This window comes from Cygnus atratus, chromosome 16, assembly GCF_013377495.2.
Source record: "Cygnus atratus isolate AKBS03 ecotype Queensland, Australia chromosome 16, CAtr_DNAZoo_HiC_assembly, whole genome shotgun sequence".
In the NCBI taxonomy this organism is placed as follows: Eukaryota; Metazoa; Chordata; class Aves; order Anseriformes; family Anatidae; genus Cygnus; species Cygnus atratus.
Window position 1 is genome coordinate 10,553,649 of NC_066377.1, and position 21,799 is coordinate 10,575,447.

The window sequence follows — 21,799 nt, forward strand, 5'->3', positions numbered from 1 at the left end:
ATCTTCAATATGTACCAAGTGTTATGTGGTCTGCTTTTAATGTGAGGAAATCTCAGCTTCTGTTGCCATGAGTTGAATTCATTAATGATGGAGCACTTTTTGCTCTGGTTGAATAAATCGGCATCTCTCTGCTCTGCTGTATAAAATGACTCAGTCCTGTTCATACTGTACAAATTATGCTGTCCAGCTGTTAAAGTTCATCTGTGATCTCAGAGAAATAGCCTGAAGCAAATAAAACTACGGTTCCATTTGAAATTTTAATATTAATGAAGTGTTGCTTGCACATAATCATCGGGCACTGTTTTGTGCATCCTAAATACGTGAGCAATTTGAGTCTTAGAGTTACATAATTCAAACTAAAGCAGGCAGAGGGGAACTTTATGAAGATTACTGGGGACTAAGCTTGTTAAATGAGAGTCAGTGGAAGATCTCTGTTTATTTAAACCACCAAAATGAAGGATGAAAATAGGTACAAGAACTATTTAAAAAAAAAAAAAAGGCAAGGAGGGGTGGGTGAGTAGTGTAGAGACTAACGTTTTGAACACCTGAGAGCTGAGGTGCTCTCAAGAACAAGTGCATGCACACAAGCTAGCAATAAGCTTTAGACCGAAGGTGAGAGGGTTTATGGCTCTAGCGGAACAGCAAGCCTGTTGACAGCAAGGACAAAACAGAACAGTTGCTTTACAATGGCTCTTGATCCCCCAGTGAAAAGGACTCTATAATTTTGTATATGACAGCAGAAACTGCTTCTCCCAGGGGACCCTCTCTGGCCTTATGTCTGACAAAAGGCAGCAATGGTTGTGCTTACTTTAGGGTTAACATGAGCGCTCACCGTGTCTCTGCAGAGCTTGGTTTGGAGCTCCTGCTCATAGGGGTGCATCTCCCTGAGCTTTGCTTAGGGCATTCATAATTCTTTCCTAGCACAAGTGAGTCGATTTCAAAAAATGTGATCTTGTTGCTCCTGAAATCCTCTTAAAATGCAGGTATCTTCCAAAGCCGAGGACAATTGTCTTCCTAAAGATTGCAGCTTCCTGGAATCTTGAGAAATTTGTATTCTTGTACCAAGTGTCTGATTTTTTTAATTTGATATTGCTAGTGTAGTAATTCATCACTTCATGGTTGTTGATTTAAATTACCTTCTTTGTAGATGAATGTTCCCCTTACCCAATCTGGTACGGCTGCCGGTCCTTAAAATCTACTGCTAGATGCAGCCGTAGTTCAAACACGTTTGTAGTGTGATCCGACTGCTCCCAGTCACCGGTGTAGCTCCAATTTTTGTGAGAGAAGGGAGGAAATCGCTCACCGTGGCTTCAAGAATAAGTATTTTAAATAACACTGTATTAACTTAAGTGACTCGAGTAAGGAGCACACAAAACGTGCTCCTGAGGTTATGTTTCTTTCTCGTGACAGGCTCTGTGATTCTAGAGCTCACCCTGGCTCGATGATAGCAATCGCTTTGAAGAGGAAAAATAACAAAACAAGGATTCTTCTGCTGTCAAGCTGAGTAGAGAAGAATAATCTTAGAAAAGCAGAAATTATAGTTTCATTACTCAGCAAGCTCCTTCAGTTAGACAGAGAGGTTGTGCAAGTTCCACTTCCCTTTTGAAGGTTTCCTTTGAAGTTCGTGAACTTCTGAAAATTTTCAGTCGTGAGAGCTAATTTGACAAAATCAACCAAGTGAGTTGCTTTGATTTCTGGGACTAGATGATACCGAATGATTTGCTTTCCGTGACATTCTTTACTGGTGGAAGAACAAGCTAAATCTTGTGCTGGTGTGACTGGCTGTGCTGTTTCTTCTTTATCATTCCCCTTTCTCTGCAGCATCACAGGGAAGTATAAATGCCTTGAAGGCTCTTCACACCCCCTTTGTCCTCTCTTGCTCGGTGTAAGGAGGTCTCTGTGCTGCAATCAGCCTCTAAGACTGATCTCATCCCTTCCCTCAAGAGTTCAGGCAGGTGACTTTTTTGGGAGGGAGGACATTTGTTGTTAGAGTTTTCTCACACTCCTTAAAACTTGTCCTTGCTGTAGCCTGGCAAAGGAGAGGATCAGGTATGCCGAGGCCACTGGCTGTTTGCTGATGCTGCTTTGCTGGCTTCTTGCAGTGCCCAGCATGATCTTTTGGCTTGTCTGGGCTCTTTGTTGGTTAAGGGCTGTCCCAGTGTGTGTGGTGCATGTGGCTGGACGTGGCTCTGCAGTACTGAAAGGGTAGTTACTGAAATCAGTAGTAAGCTGAGCACAGTGCTGCTTTAAAATTGTGTCACAATACAAGGAGATATTTGTGGTTCACCATTTATTTGGGCCCACCAGTTTCACATCTTTTCTATTTCACCCATAATGATGTTGATGTTTTTCTTAGAGTTTTCTGAACATGAATTTGCACTGGGCAGCACTTGGGAGTTCTCTGCAGAGGGCTTGTCCTTTACTGGAAGGCCAAAGTACGAGTGGCCCTGTGAGCTCCTGCTGCTCTGTGCGGCTAGCCCAGACCTGCAGTTCTGCAGTCAGCTGGAGCAGCTCCAGCAGAGCCGTGGCGTTCCATTTGTGTAATTAATACAGCTCCTAAAAGATGACTGCACATCTCCGTGGTAGGCCATTAACAGCTTCAGAGAGCTCTCGTGGCTCAACCCTATAAGCAACTCTTAGGGTTCTCCACATGTTCATTTTGGAACCTTTTCTTGTCACTGCAGGGTGACCTTCTAATAAAAGGCTTATCTCTGCCACAGCTGTGATCTCACTTTCTGTCAAATATTTGTATTTTAGTCTAACCCGATAAACCTGGGAACTTAAATGCTTTTTGGCACAGAGCAGCTCAGTGCAGTGTCATCTCAGCAGCACCTGATTCTGCAAATAGCACTGATCGATTTTTGTCTTCGGCTGCCTGTTATCAAAATCCTAAAGACATAGCGGTGTGACTCTTGCGTTGAATTAATAGCAGATCATCTTTGGAAAGATGATGCTGCTTTAAGTGCCAAGAGTGACAAAAAGAAACCCAGTCGTGCTGGGATGATAATTGATTTTGGGTAATGCGTTTCCGTCTCCGGGAGCGTTTCTGTCAGTCTCGCTGTATACGCACCCCAGCTGAGATCAGAACAGCAGCTAAAATTTCAGATATTTTGATCTGTATTCTAGATCTTTTCCATTGTGTATTATCTTTTTCCGTTCTTTCTCAGTAACTTCTATTTTTTTTTTAAATGTAACTTTAGATGTGGATGTCTATAAATGTGCTAAAATCAGTGGCCAAAATTGAATGTAGATTATAGCACGTGCTCGAAAGGCCTACGGTGGCTGGATATGGCTTTTGATAATTTGGTCACGCTGCAATAGGTTGTTCAATAGATGACTTTACAAGTATTGCAGCTGTTGGTAAAATACAAAATGTGGGGAAACACGTGTGATTAAGTGAGACAATTGCTCTCTGGTACAAGTGAACAGTCTTAAAGAAAATGAGTTAGCCACTGTCATCTGTGTGAAGCATTTGCTTTCAGATTCTCCTGTGCAAACAATTGTTTTCAAAACATACAGTGCAAGCTTAATTTAGATGCCTTTTTATCTAGGAAGCCAGGATTCAATTTGAGACCTACGCTATCTCTCCGCGAGCTGTGTATAGATTAGCCTAGGCAGGAATTGGTTTATTTTTACAAAATTTGTCAGTGTTAAACATTGCCATGATTGGTCATAACATGAACAACTTATCCCCTGCTTCAAACAGGCTGGACTGCAACAGAATGCAAGTGGTGTATTTACTTCATTCTAAATAAATGTTTTATCACTTAGCTGTAATTGGATTGCTATTGTATTTCAGTAATTATTCCCAATAGCAAATCTGTTCTCCCCTTCACAGATATTTCCTGACTGACCTTCACGCAGTCTGTCTGAAGATGTCTTTCTTGAACTAATTCTGTATTAGCTGGTGTTTTGGTGTGATTTTTTTTTTTTTTAAGGGAACTACTGCCAGTGGTAGAATGATTTGCCTTTGCTCCTGCTTTTTATGGTGCAAAACATTAAGCATCTTGGTTTGTGCCTGAGCTTTCAGCCGACCCTTGAAAGGCAGTAGGATGCAGTGCTCTTTCAAGATTCATCATGATGGTTAGGAGTGTGTAGAACCCAGCTTCTCTCGGTATCACAACCCAAATGTCCTGCCGAGAGTTGTCGCACTTTGCGGAAATTTGTCCCCTTTAACATGTAGAAAAATAACTTCCTCAGTTATCTAATAGCTGACTGAGGAATCTGTACACTTGTCTGAGGATCGGACAGAGTCTGCCTGTGAAGTTCTGCATCACGGGATGGCGATTTTACGTTCAAGAATAATATTCTGTGATTAAATCTTAATGGGTTTCCAGAGTAGCTATTTTATTTTATTTTTTTAAAGGGCAAGGCACTGCCGAGTGTCTTAGAATCCGAGAGTCCTCTTTGTGATCAACTTTGTGCACACCCTGAGGGGAGAGTCTCTGCGTCAGGCAGAGCTAGCGAACCACTCAGGACTGCTCTGTTTTCCCTGTATAAGTCCACAGCTCTAAACTTGTGGTTGTCTGCCTGCCGGACAGATCATATTTATTTCAGCTGTATGGCATTCAACAGGGAACTTATTTCCCAGCCCAGAGTGAGGTGTGTGTTTGGCGATGTGGATGTCATGTTTGGTTAACACTAGTCCTAGGATAACTGTTGGGTGAAAAGTGTTGTGTGGGTGCTGATTCCCAATCCTGCTTTCCGAAAACAATGGTTTCTGCACTGGCCAAATACATGTTTTAAGTACGGTGGACCTACTCCACTGTCTAGAGAACCATATTTTATGGGAACAAAACCATTTCACTCGGTATTGTCACAGTGCTCGCTTTGATTACGCTGACAGGTTTTTGCGAGGCATTTTATTACAAAGAGCAGCACAGTGGCATTAACTTATAAGTAGTCTTTAACTGCATTTGCAGCTGTTGTGGTCTTGTGGTGCACCACTGTTAAAACACATTTTCTGTGCTAGCCTGCCTTTTCGTTCAGATCGAGACCACGAGATGCTTGCTGCAGCTCGCAGGCCGGTTTTAGGTGAGTGTAGTCTGGGCAGCGTTTGATGCTGTGCCAGCTGAGCTAGTAAAGAAATCCCCCTGTGGAAATGCTGAAGGTCCTTCAGCCTCGATTCTCTGTGATCTTAAATGCTGTCTTCTCTTCCCGTATTGCCTTTTATCCTGTCTCTGCCCGGAATCAGCATCATCCCCCCTCACCTCGTGCTGCTTTGTGCCCTGCAGCCGAGGCCGGCGCCGCTCCTGGCACCCACCGGGCCCACACAGCGGGGAGGCGCCGCCATCTCTGAACGTAGGGCCGGGCCTTTCTGCCTTCAGCCGTGGAAGCCCGTTCGCTTGATTTGTGTGGTGTAACGGCACTTAAACGACACGAGCAGGGATTCGGGTGGTGTGAAGGCTGAAGGAAGATGGGAAGAGTTAGTGCTGGTATCCATAATCCCACCAACCGCATGACGTTCCTGCTTACCCTGTGGGACTGTAGTGGTACTGCTCGTTGCTTTTAGCGGGTCAGCAACGTTCTTCCCTTTGTAGCACTCCTGCTTGTTCTAGAGAAAAAATTAGAGTTGTGTAAATCTAGTTGTGCTGAAGCTTTGTGGCTGTATCCTTACTTCTGCTGTCTGTGTGAGTGACTTCTGTCACTGAGAATGGTGCTCAGGAGGCCTCCTCCTGAAAATCAAGGCATTTGTATTCAGGTTACTGAGACTCCCCTATCTCCCTTTGTATCTTTACTCATTTCTTATTGTGACAAGTTTCTTAAACATGGTCTAAAATTGGATGGTTACTCTGTATTTGTGGCTTATTCAAGTAATGCAGTAAGAAAGTGTGTACAGAGGAATTAACTTATAAAACGAAAACCAGGACAGTCAACTTGATAGCTTATTGTTTATAAAAAGAAAACAGTTTAGCAAACTAATTAATCCTTTCTGCCTGAGAAGTGTAGACTTTAACTACTCCTACCCGAGACAAATTATGAAATTTGTTTGGCAAACGTGGCCTTTGAAAGCCTGTTTTTTGTACCATTCCATTCATAAATATAAAGATGAGTTTCTGCTTGTAAAGTGATCCTGTTTGGTTTTAGAATTTGGCCTATTCTGCGATGCCTGCAGCCCGGCTGGGATGAAAGAACAGCTGCAGCTGGGAGCAGTTCACCTGTAGCATGCAGCTCACGAAGCCTGGCTACCTGGTAGTTTGCTGCGAAGGACGGATTACAGCCTAGTGCCTCCAGCAGTGCCTTCGCTTCTCTGGTGGACTTTGAGCTTCCCTGCTCCGCTTCTGGACAGTCAGGAATAGCTTTATGTTTGAAAAGCTGCTGAAAAATAGTACGTTACCAGTGTTACATGATTTAGTATGTGCTAAAAAGATGAACTCACTTTTGGGCATGAGGTAAGGCAGTATAACTGAAAGTATATTTTAAAAAATAACTGTTTTTTTATTTTTTCTTTTGTATTTCCAGGGAGGGATGAAACGATACAGCCAGCCAAACCATCATTCCTTGAATATTTTGAGCAGAAAGAGAAGGAGAATCAAATCAATAGCTTTGGGAAGAATGTGTCTGGCCAGACAAAAAATTCATCTGATTGGAAAGTGCCACAGGATGGAGACTATGAATTTGTAAGTCTGTACTCTGAAATTCAATCAATGTGACAATCTTTAAGAGTTTCAGTCAGAGCTGCTATACGATTATTTCTTGTTTTGACAGACTAATGGAAACTTGAGAAGATTCTAATTGCTAATGCGTTCAGATGGGGCATTTTGAAAAAGTCATTTTCTTCAAGTATTTCTGGGTTATCATAACCAGACATTGTCTATATGCTGTTCTTGCTTAGAAACAAACAAACAACAACAACAACAAAAAGTATGAGGACCTTAAGGTAGAAGCTTTGTTGCCTTACACATTTAAAATTAAAAAAAAAATCCAGATGGCAGTTGAAAAATGCCAATCCTGGGCATTGTGGGGTGGGCATCATCCTGGGCAATGTGGGGTGCTTGACCATAAAAAAAAAAAAAAAACCCACAGTATTACAACCTTTGAATTTCACTGTTTTTCTTGAGCTTCAACACTAGATTTTGTGTTTCTATGTAAATATCAAGCATGTCTTTAATTTTTTCTATCTTTTCTGAGCATATGAACATTAGATTTTCAGGAAGTTTTCAGAAGTCAGAAGAAAGACCATAGTTTTCTGTGTTCCATTATTTATTGAATGTTCCGATTTAATTTTTTGGAAGAGGGGAAAATTTCTGATTTGAGTTAAAATGCCAGAAGATGCGTGCTCTGTTGAGCACTGTTCCGTGCACTGCATTTTCCTTCAATGATACTTCAGTGCAAGCACTTCCAGCTTTAAGTGCATTGTACGCCCTCCTGATATTTGTTCACGTTACCCGTGATTCATGTCACGCCGCACTCAGTCATTGGTGAGATTCACTCCACCTTCACAAAGCCGTGCAGAAGGTGAGATCCCTCTGCTAGTCATGACGCGAGGCAGCAGCGATGCTTTACTTCGAGGCTACAATAGCAGGAGCTGTTTGTTCTGGCTGTACGGATTGTAAAGACTGTTGTTGTTGCCTGTGTTTTGCAGTCTTTGCTGCTGCTTCTATGATTTTGCTGCTTAGACTGAAAAGAATGGCTAGCTGAGGGGACCTGCTGCACTTTTTCTGTAGTCCTTGGCACTACGTTATGCTTAGCCTGAAGGCTCAAACTCACTGCATAAGCATGTTCTGCAAAAATAACCTGTGAACTGACTGTGTATCACAGGTCTGTGATACAAGCACACATTTCTGGTCGAGCCAGCTGCCTAGTTTATCTCATTAACCTTACATGCTATAACTTAATTGAATGACAAACGATTATTTTTCGATGTGTGGTATTTCCCAGGAAAGACAGGCTGCTTTGGAGTATCTTAAAAGTCTTCTGTGGTCTGCGGAAGATGGCCCAAGGGGAAATTTGCTGTAATTATTTTTCTTTCTAATTTGGTTGCTATTGAGTGTAGCACTTACCCTCGCTTCCAGCGAGAAGGGTGCACTCCACCCAGCACGCAGCGAGCTCTAGGTGCGGGCCGCACCCAGGGAGCAGTGCAGAAGGATCTGTGCAGGGAAGGATCTGTGCCGTTCCAGTGAACAGGACCTGCGAGTATTTTTAGAATGCGCAAAGCAACTCTTCGACACGCGTGTGACCTTGCTTACTGATTTCCATTAGTACTGAAGTATTGCCATGTGCATAGATTACCAGTGCGCTGGAAGCAATAAAAGCAAGCCATAAAAACGAGCAATAAATCGGGCTTTGGGTCACCTTCGTGTAGTAATTTGTAGACAGCTGCGTGTATTTCTCTATTTCTACTATGAATATACCAGCCTGTCTTGCATGCAAATTTTTAATAGAGCTGCCTTCTTACCTGGTCACTTCCTTTTTTTGTAGGAGAAGAAAAAAGCTTGAAAATAACCCTAATAATACACACGGGTGTTTGTACAGTCCTTATCTGAGGGCTAGTAGCAGTAACCTTATGTTGTGTAACATAGCCGAAGACTTAAAACTGGATATTTTTTCCAGTTCAGCTAAAAAGGGATCAATTTGATGGCTAGCTATTGGGTAAAAGTCTTCTTTATTAATCCTTAGTAATTGAAAGCATCAGTGCAATAAGCTTTGTGGAATAAGAAAAAATACAGTATGCATTGGATGTATCAAGTACATCTGTCCTAGACTTGTGCAGCTGTCACTTATTTCTGCACTGCCAAAGCAAATAGGTTTGAGCAAGCTTTGTCTATAGAGTTTGCAGGATTCCGAGTAGAGATGAGATCAGTGAGATGCTGGGTGAATACTAGTTCCTCCTGAGCCTTAAGAAGTGATTGAATTATTATTGCTTTGTGCTACTACAGACTAGATAAATATGCCTTGAGTTCTGTTCTGTATTCCTCTCCTTCCTATGTGGCTAGCACCTGGAGTCTCCTGTCTTATAAAAAAAAAAAAAAAAAAAAGGTAATATTAAATTACGAAAGATTTTTGTTCTTTTCTTCTTTTCCCCTGTGGTAAAACCATTTGACCTTTTCTTGACTAAAATTGTTCCTCTGAAGCAGGCAAATAAGAAGCTATTTATATCACAATGGCAATGTCATGTTAGATAAGGCTTGGTTCAAGTCAGCCCCGGTCACTGCAAAGCTGAAAACCCAAAGATCCTGTACTAAAAAGTGATGAACTTCATTCCCCCAAAACGTGATGCTCTAGCCATGCCCTGGTTGTCGTCTGAGATGGCATAAACCTGCTCTGCTTCCAGCCTTGGGTTTCTGAGGCAGAAATCATTACTGGCTGATGAGCCAATGCCTGATGCTGTTCAAGTTTGTCCCCACTCAGGTTTCAACAAGGATCTGTGAAGATTTTAGCCCTGCTTGACTGCAGAAATGTTTTCAAAAACATTATGATTTATTTAACATGGAAACAAAATACTAATTATGGGCAGAAATTCTTGCTATAAAGGAGGAAAATAATAAACTCTGGTATGAAAATGCTGCAGGGGTAGGCTGTTAATGGGCAGGCTGCATTATATGTAGAATTCCTAATTGCCATAATCAGATCTCAGAACTTTTGTAGCTGAATTTAATGTTGCCAGCGAACATTAGTCACATACTACTGCACAAACTTAAATTAATAATGCTAGAACATTTGTTTAGACAATGTCATACCTTTTTTCTCTTTAATCTTTCTGTAGTACTGTACCGTACAGCAGAATGAATCGTGTGGCGTTTCCTCTCTTAGACACTACAAAAGGCTCATTTCGTATTTTTTAAAGCCTGCTCTGAGCAGGCAAATATTCCGGTATTGCTTGTGGCTAAAGTGGGATCACTTTATTATTATTATTTTTATTCTGTCCCTGCTTCAAATCAGTCTTGCCAAGCCTATTGCAGCACGTATTTGTGGATCATCCAGGCATGAATGTTGTGTGTTATATCACTAATCATTTTACTGAAAGTCTGTTTCAATAGGAAATCATCAGGTTCCAGCCATTCATGGCTTGTGATACCTGTGAAGATACTGCGACATTTTCAGTTCTACCCCATGAATGCAGTCTCACTGGGGAAAGTAAGTGGCACTTTAGTGCCCCTGGCAGTCTTGAATTTTGCCGTCAGGCCTCTGCTGGGGTTTTTTAATGCCTGTAGTGTTGAACTTGGGTTTTGCTGTAACTGTAGTTCAGTTTCTTTTTTTTTTCTTTTTTCACTGAGTCTTTGCTAATCAAGTTATCCTATCCTTGTCTTGGATGTGAAGTCAAATAGGACCAGAACACGCGCTAGAGCAAGAGTGCTGCACGACATCAAGTCTTTCTGCCGGCTTCACACAAGATGTTGAAGCTGTTTGCTCCAAAGCTTCTTTGGTTCCAGCACTTGTATATCTGACCTGTGTAAGGCAGCCTGTCAGGAGCTTAATTGGTACAGATGCTTCTGTGCTGTGTGTAGCTGCTGCTGCTGCTACCTGTGCTTCCCTGGAAGAACTCCAGGAGCCGGGCAGAAAGCGCTGCCCTTCACCAGCGGGACCTCAGTGCAGAGCCGCAGCCATCAGCGGTCGTTCTGTGCACCGGCAGGCTCGTCCTGCTGCTGCGGCTCTGGGAAGGAGGCTTACATAGAGAAGCAAGGTTTATGCGTCCCTTTTAAGAAATATCCTGCTTGCTTTGAGGAGACCTTGATTTGCTTGCATCTCAGTCTTGCTGATTGAGACCTCTCCTCTCCCCGCAGTTAGCAGTAGCCAGAAGTTTCATTTTTTTCCTTCACTCCTTGATTCAGTGAAGAAAGGTGTGCCTTCATAGGATCTCTCACTGAAGCAGCAAAACTTCGGAGCAAAACTTTTTTTCCTTGCAAAAACAGCGTGAATTTATATCCTTGGGATTGCCGAGGTTTGCACGAGTAGGAGATGTGGCAAATCTCAGCTTTCTGTGGAAGCTGGCTGTCACAATGACCTGTGTTTGCAGGTTCACCACTTCAGCCTACCACGAGAGAACCTGTGGTTCAGGTCCTGTGTTTCCATGCCGTGAGTGCTATTTTCAGTACTAGTTCATCTTCAGCTCCCTTCTAGAAGCGTCTCGCTGTGGGTATCTAGAGACCTGCCCTGGGCAGCATTCCTCTTTCTGACACGGAGTCCTGCCGGGGGCTGCAGCGAGCAGGAAGGTAAGCGGGGCCAGTGCTACAACGGAGAGAGGAACGGGAATGCATTTCACACTGCAGGTTGTAATTTGCTCAGAGGCTAACCTACAGTCTGGCAAACTGTCAAAGGAAAATGTCAAGGAATTTATTTATTTTTTTAAGTTTATTAAAGTAAGTTTTCTAGAGTATGTTCACATCTCAGAGTTTTAGAATTATCTGCACTGTAGGAATTGGTATGGCATCTACATCCTTCTCTCGATAGCTTTGAAGTCTTCAGATTTAGAAGGCATTATGTCCATTTATATTTACCCAATAGGGAACTAATTATTTTGTGCCCTTCTTTAATCTGGTTCTAGCCAGAGCTTTTAACAGTAACTGCTTGTACCTTTTTTTTTTTTTTATAACATTCAATGAAAACAAGCTTTCCTCTTACCTGAATAAAGGTATAATTCTTTTTGCTGAAGTAGTAAAGAAAACTATAATTTTCTATTTACTGAGTGAAAGGTTTCATTGTACTGCTGTCATCTGGGATATACTGTTTTTGATTAACATCCTCATTTCTGTGCATTAGTAGCTTGGAACATTGCATTGGAAAGAAAGATTAAAAAGCAAAATACAAAACCACCAAACATTTCTGATATCTTTACCAGCAGAAGAGAAAAGCATGTTAGTTTCAGTGTCTTCACCTTGCTCAGTTGTACCGATGGCTGTTGGTTGTGATGAAATCAAAACGTGAATCCTTCTCAAGTCCTGTGAGGAGCGGCTGAGGGAACTGGGGCTGTTTGGTCTGGAGAAGAGGAGGCTCAGGGGAGACCTTATTGCTCTCTACAACTACCTGAAAGGAAGGTGTGGGGAGCTGGGGGTCGGCCTCTTCTCACAGGTAGCTAGTGATGGGACTAGAGGGAATGGCCTCAAGTTGTGTCAGGGGAGGTTCAGGTCGGAAATGAGGAGACATTTCTTCTCAGAAAGAGCGGTCAGGCACTGGGACGGGTTGCCCAGGGAAGTGGTGGAGTCACCGTCCCTGGGGGTGTTCAAGGGAAGGCTGGACATGGTGCTTAGGGCCGTGGGTTAGTGGGTGATGGTGGTGGTAGGGGGACGGTTGGGCCAGGTGATCCTGGAGGGCTTTTCCGACCCTAATGATCCTATGATTCTCCTTGCAGTTTAGACAAAGTAGTTAACGCTGAGACAGCAAGAGCAGGAAATTCTTACTGAAAAGTTTACAGAAAGTCTCATTATTTCGAAGCACGTTAAATCACATTAGGATCAAGTTGTGTTTTTGAGTCTGGTGGTAGATACCAACCTGCCAGTGCCTGCAGATCAGAACCTACGTCCGCACGTCAGGTACGGATGCTAACCACGGCGGATCGCTGCAGGCTGGCGTCTGAGCCAGAGGGGTGCAGCGACCGACACGGACCGGAGCTCCGTGCTCTGCTCAGCCCTGGTGTGACTCTGCAAGCGCTGCAGCTGGTATCTCACAGTACGTATGGCTCCGTGCATCGCCCTGCTGCTTCCCTGCGCAGCTGTAGTGTGACCACAGGTTGAAAGGGGACCTCTCAGTGCCGTGTCTTCCCTCTCCCAGCTGAGGACTGCGGTGACGAGCGGCTGTGTGCTGGAACCATCCGTTTCTTTCAGTGGAAGTGATTTGTAGGGAGGAACTGTTAGAGGGCAGGTGATTTATTGCTTATCGATAACAGTAAACACGTTCTGCTTTACAATGACCCGAGTCTCTAGTTTATTGTATTCTGTCTGTGGAGGTGTCGTCTGTCTTGTGAACAGCTTGTTGTCTACCAGTTACGTGGAACATTCAATGTCTTTGGTTTCTCTGAGCATTCATTTGGGTAGCATTTATCAGCAATCTAATATCGATGCTTTATACCTTTACTGCCTTTTGTCTGTCCTTCGTCAATCGATTAAAAACTTGGGAGAATTTTCTGTACGGTTGCAGGCTTTGAAAACACCGGCAGACTAAACAATTGGTTCTTGTTTTGATGGAACCGGTCTTTGGGTCTCTTCTAGCAATAGGCAAAAGGCATGCTGAGGATATGTGGGTACGGCAGGTGCTAGAAGGAAAGTACTTGCATTTTATGGGTAAGCTGCTGTTGTGTAACGTTTTGTGGTTTATCTTTTTATAATTCCTGCTTCTAATGTGGTCCTCTAAACTTTATCTCCTTTTTACTTATCTCTGTCCTTTAAGTAGCTTGGTAAAGGTGTCTCTGCACAAATCTTTATGTTCCTCTTTTCCCTCATCCAAATTACTGAAGTGAATAATCCGAGCTGGTTGCTAAGGCTCTAGAAAGTCTCTCTACTTAGGAGAAAAAATATTTTAGAATGTGCACATTAGAAAAACAATTTTTAATATATATATATAATATGCTTTTCCAAGATTTGACCAAACACTTCCAGTGAATCCTCAGGGCATTTCTGTTCAAAAGTTTTTCCCCTTCATCTACTATGATCTCCTCTTTTTCCCAGTGGTGGCTGGAATAAAAATTACTTCTCAGGCACTGATTTATTCACATAGTTTTACTCTGATTATAAAGTGAACTTATTTGCTAGGGTATTCATCATTTTTAGAGATAAAGGCAGATCTGGGATGACTGATAGATATTTCTGTCTGTGTTCTCCACAACTTTGGCAGATTTCTAGCTAGGAAACAAGCAAACTTAAGGTATTTGTGCTGTGCTGAATTTAAAATAAGCTTGCTTTCATTGGGAGAGCATTAAGACCATGTATTTTTTTATTGAGAGGACTAGACTTGAATTAAAAAATATATATTTTTTTCTGACAACAGAAGGCAATCTGGAATAAGCAATTACTAACATCCAAAACTGAAATCATACCCCAATCGCATCTCCTACTAATTGAGTAAGATCTTGAAGTAAAGTGTGTTACCTAGATGTAATCTCTATTGTGAAGTATGATTTATACAAAGAGACAGCTTTTTATATGTTTTATTCAACAGTTTTAAATGTCACCTGCCTTGATTTATAACATTGATGTCCCTTAAATGGATTTCCTTTTTTCCTTTCAGCCATCTGCCAAGAATTTTTAAAGCTCTGCTAATTGTTTGTGCTTCTTTCAAGTGTTACCTTTTCAGCATATTTAGTATGCTCTTCCCAGCAAATACTTTTAGCTAGTGACATCTTTATTAAGGAAGGATGGTTTATTTTGTTACCTTGTAATCAAACGTACAGTCGTTTTGAAAAGAAGCCCTGGAACAGCTTGCTTATCTTCTCCTTTATTGTTTGTTAAGTGGTCTTGAATTGAACATTTGCATGAGGGAGGCACTCTCCGACCGCACTGCAAACCTCATCAAATTCGTGACTGCTTCAAACCACTGGTGTGATTTACAGCAAGCTCTGTGGGTGCAGGTCGTACACACCTCCATAAATCCCTTTGAGACAAGAACAACAGCAACAACAAAAAATCAGAAGATACGTCTGGGTTTAGAATTCGTTGGCAATGTTTGAAAAAGGTAGCTCACTGGCTTGAATCTTGTATCTGAAGAGATACAAGAAGAGAATAGCTTTCTTCTCCCTTCCATTTTATAACGGGGTCATTGTTCACCACCTGCTTTCACTTTGCTGCGTGCTGACATTGATTGCAAAGCACTTACTGCTACAACTTGCTGTCGAAATTTCATTTTTCCTGTTTTTTTGGTATATAGCAGGCTTTCTGTGACATAAAGCTTTCAAATGAAACTTGCGGTGAGTGGGAAGCAAACCGAGTTGCTGTCGTTTGTGTGGAATTGTTTAGGTCGCAGCCCTTAACAGAGACAGAATTGACGTCACCTGAAATCAAATTCATACGAAAGCATTCAGACTTGTAAATACAGCATCCTGGACTATCCTTTCCTAATGTAGTGTTTAATCAGCTGAGACTTTGACTGAAAAGTTTTGTGGATGAACTGAGCAACTACCTGTGTTTCAGCCAGGGTCTTTGATCACTGGATTTGTTTCGCTGCCGCTGTGTGCTTAAAAGGTCAGGCTGCAACGTGCGTTCCTGCTCTGGGAGGAAGGGAGGAGGAATTAATAATTGAAGGTGTGATGTTGGAAGCCTCTCGGAGCATACTGAATTCTTCAGAAAACCTGTTCGAGCCTTGTTATGCCCCCAGATCTGTCTTGGAGGCTGGGTGTGTTGTTGGCACAGTGTCTCCCTTACAGAAAGAACATTGCTGCTCAGATGAGATCTATTTGAAATGCTTCTAAAATCTTCTTGCAACTCATCTGTCAGCAAGAATGTTTGTAAAGGGTAATGCAGCTTAAAAAGACAAGTTTGCCCAGGTTTCTCTCATCTCTAGCAGAAAGGGCTCCTGTTGGAGACTCTGCATCGGGAGCCTGGAGTTGCTTGGGATTCTCTCTTGGACATCTGAGTCTCAGGACCAGAAGGGAGGAGTCTCGGGATAAAGTCTCCATCTAGCCTCCACAAGTACTTTGTAGCCAGGGCCTCATCCAGACAGGTGCCTGAAATTATGTTGTGTGGAGGAGCGATGCCAGCTCTGACTTCTGGAGCTGGTGCGTTTGCCTTTGTGCACCCTTTTTGCGTATGTCGCTCTAAAACCTACAGAAAAGTCTACACGTTGCAAATTTCCAGTGGTGGTCGGTGCGTGTAGTTACTGGTGTCTCCCTTCTTACCTCAGCAGGGGGCTGCAGTGAGATTTCCATCACATTTGAGTCATCTCTCAAAGAAAGAAAGTAATGGAGTTTGCAGTCAGCCGTGGCTGCCTACAGCAGCCAGTGTGTACCGGGAGGTTTGCCTTAGCTCATATACCCGGTGACAAGATGACTTCAAAACCCAAGCTTTGCCCTTCAAGAAAGGGGGAGAAAGAGTAGCTTAGCACACAGTCTGAAAAGAACATAACTGGAAAAAAAAAAAAAGCTTAGTTCCTTCTTGTTTTGCACCTTGCCATTATGCAGGATCATTATAAATAGATGCCTAAGTAATAGCGAGCACTTGGGAAAACCTGGCATGGCAAAGCATGCAGGTTCATGTGCCACGGATTTTATGGAGGTGGTTCATTCGCTAGGGGACTGCTCTAAAAGAATATTTGTCCCTGAGATATCAAACACGTGCCTCTGGTTTTAAAGCGGACAGCCTCTCCCATGGTCATGCAGCTGTTCATTTTCAAAACGGCCTTGAAATCTCTGCAGTTCAGTCTTTCTGCACAAAGCATTTAATTCTCTTGCTGTCTTCCTTGCCTTCAAATTGCCAGATATTGTTTCCTCTCCTGTAGCGAAGGAGAGGCAGAGCACTGTCAGCCTGGTGTTTTGTGACTTGCTTGCTTTTGGGTACACGAGGTCAGGCAGCAGTGTGGTCTCACTGGAAACAAACCTTGTTCAGCAACTCTCCTGGAGCAGGAAATAAATTAGGGGACTAAGACTCGAATTAAAAACATTTGTTGAATAAAGGTTAATATTTACCATGGATGATTTAGTCTTAAATCTCTGAAGATGAATCTGCCTGTCTTAAGCCTTTATTGTGCCTATCAGACTTAAGCACGTGATGTCTTCAGGTAAGTTAATGTTTCTAATGTAGTGTCTTAATACGCTTTTTTTTTCTTTTTACTAGGCCCATTCCAGTCTTTGTGGAAAAGTGGAGAATTTCAAGTTGGCGATATGTAGAAGTATTTCACCTGTTCTTGTCTTACCTTTTTTTCCCCAGTAACCTTTTCTCAGGGGTTCTGAATTTCTTTCCAATGTCTTTGACTTCCAGTAGCCAAATTCTCGCACTACATTCTCAGTGAAGATGGCACTCACCTTCTGATCTAGTGTTAATCCTAATGGGTTGCCATTTCAGGTCCAGCCATGTCTCTTGGTAATAGTATGCTCCGGGAATTGAGCAGTACTGTTTGAAGGAATCCCTCTTACTTTCAGGTGTTTTTACTGCTGCTTCTTCAGGTGTTCTACTTCACTTGGGATAAGTGATCCCGAAGAAATAAATTAATCGTTAATACATGAGTGAGTGGAGCCCATAGGAGTAAGGGAGAGAGAAGGGAAGGGTACGTCTGAGTAAGAAAGAAATTCTGTTACAGACCCACCTACCCTTCCAAGCAGAACTTTCTTTGTTTCTGGAAATTTTGATTTGTTTTAAAGGAATCAGCACTTTCTGACAGATTGCTTTTCTTAAAAGAGGGGAGGTAAAAAAAAAAAAAGGCAACTTGGCCAGCTGCGTGCTTTACAGTTGATTTGTACTGCTAGCAGGATCTTCAAAGCCTAGCGAAATGATTTATTTTAGCATGTCCAGAGGTATTTTGGTACTCTTACTTAAGAAAATTAAAGCATGACCACTTAGAGAAGAAGAAGGGGAAAAAAAAGCTTAAAAAAAAAAAAAAGCCCTGCTGTGCTTTTCTTTAATCCAATCTCTGGCAAGCAAGTGTCTTTTATAAGCAAGTGATGCTCTTTTTTTGCTCTTTTTTTTTTTTTTTTCCCTTGTCCAGACAGGCTGACCTTTTAGCTTGATTTCTAATTCAGTTACTGGGAGAAAAAAAAAAAAAAAAAAAAGGCAACAGTGAGATAACTTGTCTTGGTGGTCATAGGATTAGTCAGCCACTTTGTAAGTCCCTAAAGGTTCTTAAGGTTTGGACCTCATGAAGTTTAGTGCTGCAGAACAACACCGACACAATTTGTCATTCCCCTTGTTTAGATTGTGTCTACAATATGTGGGATGTTTGTGGAAGTGAATAGTGAATAAAGCTATTCATACTTAGAATTCATACTAAAGTTAAAAAAAAAAAAACAGGAAATTTAATCTTGAAGCGCAGAAGATTAAAATGCATTGCTCTTAAAAAAAAAAAAAGCAGAACACCAAACTTTTTATGATTAGTCACATCAATGAGTAAAGCTTTGGATATATATTTTTTTTTTCCTTAATATAATTTCTGTACATTACTGAGGGTAATAACGCTATGCAGGAGCTATATGGTGGTGCTGGCAGTAACCCAAACTTTTTTGAGCCTTTTAGGGATTACAGAAAGGAATGACAAAGTGCAGCTCCTGGCTCAGGGCAGCGCGGGGATGCCAGCGATGCGGGGTGCGGCGTTCTCGCAGCGGGGCCAACTGCTCTGCGTCCTCGTCGCGTGCGTCCGTCCCTGCAGCCCGAGCAGCCAGGGAGATCTGTATGTCCTCTACGCTCCTCTGAAAATTGGTTTCTGCTCTGGGGATTTTCTGACACCTTGCCAACAGCAGAGTTCTCCCCGGCTCTTCAGGCTTCAAGGAAATGGGGGGAAAAAAACCTCCCAATGGGAGCTGGGGAGACAGCAAAGAAAAGGTGACTCTTAGCTGGTGGAGGAGCAGCTGTGTGTCTGCAGCGTGTCCGTCTCTTTCTTCAGTAGCAGTGACAGGAATTAGCTACTGCAAACAAGCTCGAGGAAGGTCCGTGCTGAGCCAGGCACATCAAACCTTGGTGCTGAAGGCAGCTTTTGCCTCGGCAGCTGCTGGTGAGTGAGAGCTCCCCGGCAAAGTGGCCCTGCTGGCACCAGCAGCAGTGCCTTGCGTGGTCAGGGTGTTCAAGGAAAGGTTGGATGTGGTGCTCAGGGACATGGCTTAGTGGGCGACGTTGGCAGTAGGGTGATGGTTGGGCCAGATGAGCTTGGAGGTCTTTTCCAGCCTTAATGAGTCTATGATTCTGTGACAGCTTCCCAGACGGCCTGTCAGGCTGTGGTCCCCCAGCTAGAAGAGGTAAGCTGGCACGGTGCTGAGCTGCAGAGACAGGTCTTGCAGGAGTCCCTCCTGCAGAGGCAGGAGTTTCCAGTTCAGAAACTTCACGGTGCCGCCAAGAGCATGGCACGAAGGACAGTGACACGCCTGGCCTTCCAGAAACTCAGTAGGAGTAATGCAGATGTGCTGGGATCATGCACCTTTATTTTAATCAGATAAGTGAAGCAGCATGTAAAGCAACTAGGATCCTTACAGGCATTGTACCAGTAAGATGTTTTACTTCCAGGAGCCATAGAAATCCACGTTTGCAAAAGTAAGGTAAAGCTAACCCAAACACATCGTCTGAGAAGGGTCTTCTCTGATTTAGCTCTTTTAAAATACCTTTTTCCAGTTCAGCTAGGGATTGAATGCTGTGTTAGTGTCTGTATTTCCTCCACAAAAAGTCATACTGTGATTTTACTCATTCAGCTGTTGTAGCTGGCTGACGTGCACTGACTTAAGTTGACTTGGCCTCTAACACACATTGATCTGCTTGAAAGTTGAGGTTGTTCTTGTGTTGTCCAGGTACGGTGGCCTGAAACAACTGTCTCCAGATGTGCACTCATCGCAGCTCACGGTAGTCCCTTTCTTTTGGAGACTGTAGCCGCAGTGCTGTTCGACTTGTGTTGGATGCTTGCAGCCCATGATGTGTTTTGCTAGCACATTGCCTAAATAATTAAGATGCATTAAAAGCAGAAGCTTGTGCTGCTGAGACTTATTTTTCAAGTCCTTTGAAAGATTAATATCTCTATTTTTAATCTTGCATGAAATCCCGCAGTGACTGCATTTCATCCGTTGCTTTCATAACGGTGTGAAACTTCACTGACATTCTCATGCTAAAAGGGGGGGAAATCAAGATAATTAATGTTTGTCTTGGTACTGGGGTTATTCTGATTTACCGTAGCCTCTGTGCAGCATGGCTTCTTGACAGATTTGTGAAATTGTAGGCACGTGACAATCATGATGAAAAGTGGGTGGTAAGTGCCTGCAGGTTCTTAGATTCTCATGTCCCTTGCATTGGGTACGGTGTTACAGTGAATAAATAGTTAATGCCTGCTCATGCATTACATGAGGCCTCCTTATGCTAGAAACATAAATGAGAACAAGGCACTTAATTTTCAGATCAGTGATTGAAAGTATGCCAAATGGTACTGAGCCAGCATTTCAGGAAAAATGCGAAGAAAAAATGGCATGCTATTCCAACACCAATTTGTATCACCATTTTCAAGACCTAAACTCTGGAGCACTGCTTAGCATGAGAAATCACCCTCTTCATTTAATTTTGGCCAGAGAAACTGAATGCTTCTTTTGCTGGTTTAAAAAAAAAAAGTGCATAGTGCTATTCAGTAATCCGTTTCCTCAGGGTATGTATGGTATGAGCATTTAATTGATACCATGTTTAAACAGTCTTTCAAGTTACAGAAGGCTAATTCCAGAATAATCTAAGTTCTTACACTTGTCAGAGCTTACATTCATGAATTCTTGAGGCCTGACACCACTCCCTAGCTCATGGGCTTCTCTGGCACTCGTGCACTCACACTCTGCAAGCTGAATTGCGCTCCGAGGTGGTTGCTACAAATAGTCACAGCAAGAAGCACCCAATGTCTGTGGCCCAAAAATAAAACTCTGGTTGAGGAGGTGATAGAAGAAGAGTTCAGAAGTTGAGGTGGATATGCATCAAACTGATTCGCAGGATCCTGAAAATGAAATGCAAGCGTTGCCCTATGTGTTATCGGAAGGGGAGCATCTTGCTAGCATTGCTGACAGCTCTCTGGGATTCGAGGTCAAGCGAAGCAAGAGTTTAATGAGTGTCTTCCATGAGCCTCCCTTCCCAAAGGACATCTGGACACTTACTACGTTATTTGTAGGAATTTGCTTGTCTCTAGTAGCCACTCCTGGTGTTGTGTGATCAGTAGCCTCACGTGAGGGGCTCACATGCTTCCAGACACCTGTAGTCCCAGGTGGTTGGTTGGTTTTGTTTGTTTTCCCCAAACAGCCTGTTACTGGAGGTCTGAAACTCAGTATAAAATGTGGCGTACAGGAAGTGGTGTCTCAGTGAGTGGATTTGCACGTCCGTCCACGGCACAGCAGGCTCGCTCTGCATCACGAGAGGCGGTGTGGGAGCGAGCCTGGCTGAGTGCCGCAGGCACCCGGTTGGAGCTGTGGTTTCAAGGACCGGTGTAACTCCAGGTTACGATTCGGAGCAATACGCTGGGTATTTCCCTCTCGGGTGAGCTCAGAAGTGTGTTCTGGCTCTTGTCCCCCGTACATGTGTGTCTCCTGTTCCCTTGATGGCTTGATGCTGGCAGGGTGACCACTGTTCTTGTTTGAATCTAGTCTAATCTTTAAGTGTCCAGCTCATGATTACTCGAAGTCTTGACTTCCATGTTCTTCTGAAAATCAAAGTGCGACTGGTAAGTAACTACTGTGGCACCCAAGAGTTGCCAAACAATCATTAGGTGCTCTGTGGCCTCATCAGATGAGCTCGTTCCACGTGTGTGCTTGTACATACACCATTTCTATAAATTCTGCTTTAATCGTCTGTTTGAAAGTTTGTATTCTGAGGCCTGTTATTACAGCGGTAATGGTTTTCATTATCTCCAGCAGCAAATTCCTTTTTGGCATTTAATGCTTAGCGTAGCTTGGATAACTTGATTTCAGTGAAAACCCTTCTCAAGCCACGTTTAAATTTTGCTTGTCTAAATACGTGCAGGCAGAGTCGTGCTCCCTACTAATGTGATTTGAGATGTTTTGAGTTTCCCTGGGGTCTTTGATCTCTGGGTGTACAGTCAAGAATTGTTGAATTGCGGTGTAAAACTAGGCAAAAAAGGAAAATATATCAACAAAAGCTATGCTAAATAGACAATTTGTTGGTTTTTTGTGTGTGGTTTTTTGTTTGTTTTGTGTGTTGGGTATTTTTAGTTCCCATCTAGCTCATATCTTCTCCACCAAGAATTTATTTCCCTGTGTAGTGTG

The 21,799-nt window shown here is 42.9% G+C and overlaps 1 protein-coding gene across 2 annotated transcripts in view; it reads left to right on the plus strand.

Annotated features, from left to right (window-relative positions):
• Positions 1–21,799, plus strand: part of STK4 (serine/threonine kinase 4) — a 46,523-nt gene that overhangs the window by 16,168 nt on the left and 8,556 nt on the right. Inside the window, exons 10-11 of one of the 2 annotated variants that reach the window (XM_050713983.1) lie at positions 6,463–6,620; positions 6,709–6,911. In XM_050713983.1, coding sequence (XP_050569940.1) covers positions 6,463–6,620; positions 6,709–6,735 — 185 coding nt within the window. In that variant the 3' untranslated portion in view covers positions 6,736–6,911. Of the gene's footprint in view, positions 1–6,462; positions 6,621–6,708; positions 6,912–21,799 lie in introns of those variants that run through there. The other variant, XM_035548495.2, reaches the window with a different exon arrangement.